Source organism: Cynoglossus semilaevis, chromosome 19 (assembly GCF_000523025.1).
Source record: "Cynoglossus semilaevis isolate Cse_v1.0 chromosome 19, Cse_v1.0, whole genome shotgun sequence".
NCBI lineage: Eukaryota > Metazoa > Chordata > Actinopteri > Pleuronectiformes > Cynoglossidae > Cynoglossus > Cynoglossus semilaevis.
Window position 1 is genome coordinate 16,522,971 of NC_024325.1, and position 2,612 is coordinate 16,525,582.

Sequence of the window (2,612 nt, forward strand, 5' to 3'; positions counted from 1 at the left end):
AGCCGCCACCTCCTCCTCCTCCTCCTCCTCCGCCTCCTCCTCCTCCTCCTGTGTTTGGTGTTCATCAAACTCCATAAAGAATGTCCCATCTGGCCTGCTGTCAATCATGTCCAAAAGCCCGCCCATACAGGAAGTTAGCTGAAGTGAAGAGGAAAGGAGTCATTTACAGATGTGGACCAAAGTCGGCAGAACTTCAGTCACATGACCGCAGCGTCATCACCACCACTTACTTGCTGAGCGTGGAGGCGGAGCCTGAGCGGTGGAAGTGGACAATCTGCCACTTCCCGTCTCTACGGTGCCACACCCTGGTCTCCTCTGATTGGGCGGTGCGTGGCGTTCCGTTGGAGTCGATGTACTGTGTGACCCTGATGTAGGCGATGCAGGCGGCCTCGTCGCCCACCAGGTGGATGTGAGGGTTCAGGATGGTGGTGTGGACGGGTTTACTGTTCTTAGACCACACTGAGGACACGGAGGTCACAGAGGTCACAGAGGGGTCAGGTCTCACACACACACACACACACACACCAAACAGACCAGTTTAACTCACAATTTTCAAAATAAAAGCGGTGAAAATCCAGGCCCTCCACCAGGTTCCCCAAGGCCTCGGGTTCAAAGGCCGTCACAGCAGGATCACACATCTTCCTGTGAGGAGACGAGGAGACGAGGAGACGAGGAGACAAAAAGAGTGTGAGTGACAATAAGAGTCTGATCCTACTGCATGAATCTTTCACAATAAGAGTCTTACTGTCATCACATTAACTCTGTGTGTGTGTGTGTGTGTGTGTGTGTGTGTGTGTGTCGGACCGTGGTCGTCCAGTCACGTCAAGTCTTACGTACGTGTAACTTTCAAAGTCTCCGTTGCTGATGGCCTCGATGAGCTGTTCAGTCACTTTAATGATGTCCTGTTTCCTCACTGAGACAAAGACAAGAGAGACAGACAGGTTCATGTCTCACCCTGTTTGTGTGGGTGAGACAGTCAGACAGACAGAAAGAGGGAGTGTTTTTACCTCTGGTATCTTCATCTTCGATGGTTGTGTTTGTGCTCTCAGAAGATTCCTACAACGACAACGACAACAACGACGACAACGACGACAACAACAACAACAACAACAACGACAACGACAACAACAATGACAACGACAACAACAACGACAACAACGACAACAACAACAACAACGACAACGACAACGACAACAACAACGACAACAACAATGACAACGACAACAACAACGACAACAACAACGACAACGACAACAACAATGACAACGACAACAACAACGACAACAACGACAACAACAACAACAACGACAACGACAACAACAATGACAACGACAACAACAACATACATATTATTACTACTTCTACTACTAGTACTAGTACTACTTCTACTTCTACTACTAGTTCTAGTACTACTTCTACTACTAGTACTACTTCTACTTCTACTACTAGTTCTAGTACTAGTTCTAGTCATGTTGTCCCACCTTGACTCCATCGTTCTTCTTGTTGCTGCCACTTTTTCCTCCTGATCGAGGGACGAGGAGAAAGAGAGAGAGAAGCAGCAGGGTCAGGAAAAAAGGAACAAAGGCAGAGAAAAGGAGAGCCGGCATCGTACCGACAACCGTGGTGAGCAGGAGGGGACGAGGAGAAAAAACACTGACTAAGAAAGGAAATGTGAAAAAAGAAGCAGCCAGTGGAAGAGGGACATGTCCCCGTCTGTCCCCGCAGACAGACAGACAGACAGACAGAGCGAAGGACAGATTTAGGATCGGCTCCGGCACATTCCACAGCTCCTGTCCACACTCAGGAGACACAAGTGAGGGACTACAGCAGCCCGGGACGGACAAACATCAGGAGACAACAGAAGACCTCACAGCCAGGGTTAGGACGTAAAGAGGACAGAGAGAAGGTCAGAGGTTACGGGTCACACTGATGTTGAATTCATCCAGAACCAGGACCAACAACAACCAACTCCAGACGACCTTTGACCTGTCAGGGTTGAGGTCAAGATCTGTGGACTGATCTGGACTTCCAAAATAAAGTTCTGTGACCAAAGTTAAAATGTCATCAACGACCAGGGATTGGTCAGAGTCAGAGTCCAGAGAGAGAGAGAGCGCCGTCTGACGCTCCGCTCCCTCAGAGAGTATTTATAGACGCACGGCCTGGACAGCTGCAGGACACACACACACACACACACACACACACACACACACACTGACGGTGTGAACCTGTTAATAGTTGGTGGTGATCCCATCTTTACCCTTCGGTACTGCCACAGACTAAAGTAGGTCAAAGGTCAAATTCCCAAAACCCCCGATCCCCCCCCCCCCCCCATGAAGAACGGAGCCTTCTGCCCCCCCCACCACTAGAGGGAGCAGGAGTCACCAGAGAACGTACCGGAGAAGTTCCTGGTGGCCAGCATGGTGGTCAGGATCGCCCCCTAGAGGAGAGGAAGGGAGAGGGAAGGAAAGAAGAAAATAAATATCCATTTGGAGAAGATAGAAGGAAGGAAGGAGGGAGGGAGGGAGGAGAGGGGGGAGGGAGGAAAGGAGGGAGGAAAGGAGGGAGGAAAGGAGGGAGGGAGGAAAGAAGGGAGGAAAGGAGGGAGGAAAGGG

At 50.3% G+C, this 2,612-nt stretch overlaps 1 protein-coding gene across 3 annotated transcripts in view; it reads right to left on the reverse strand.

Moving 5' to 3' along the window:
- Nucleotides 1-11: 11 nt before the first annotated feature.
- LOC103395616 (calcium/calmodulin-dependent protein kinase type II subunit alpha) overlaps nt 12-2,612 on the reverse strand; it is an 11,292-nt gene continuing 8,691 nt past the window's right edge. For all 3 annotated transcript variants that reach the window (XM_008333374.3, XM_025065891.1, XM_025065892.1), the window contains 7 exons: nt 2,395-2,437; nt 1,482-1,522; nt 1,008-1,056; nt 838-913; nt 548-642; nt 231-459; nt 12-138 (listed from right to left, as the gene is read on the reverse strand). In XM_008333374.3, coding sequence (XP_008331596.1) covers nt 135-138; nt 231-459; nt 548-642; nt 838-913; nt 1,008-1,056; nt 1,482-1,522; nt 2,395-2,437 — 537 coding nt within the window. In that variant the 3' untranslated portion in view covers nt 12-134. The remainder of the gene's footprint in view (nt 139-230; nt 460-547; nt 643-837; nt 914-1,007; nt 1,057-1,481; nt 1,523-2,394; nt 2,438-2,612) is intronic.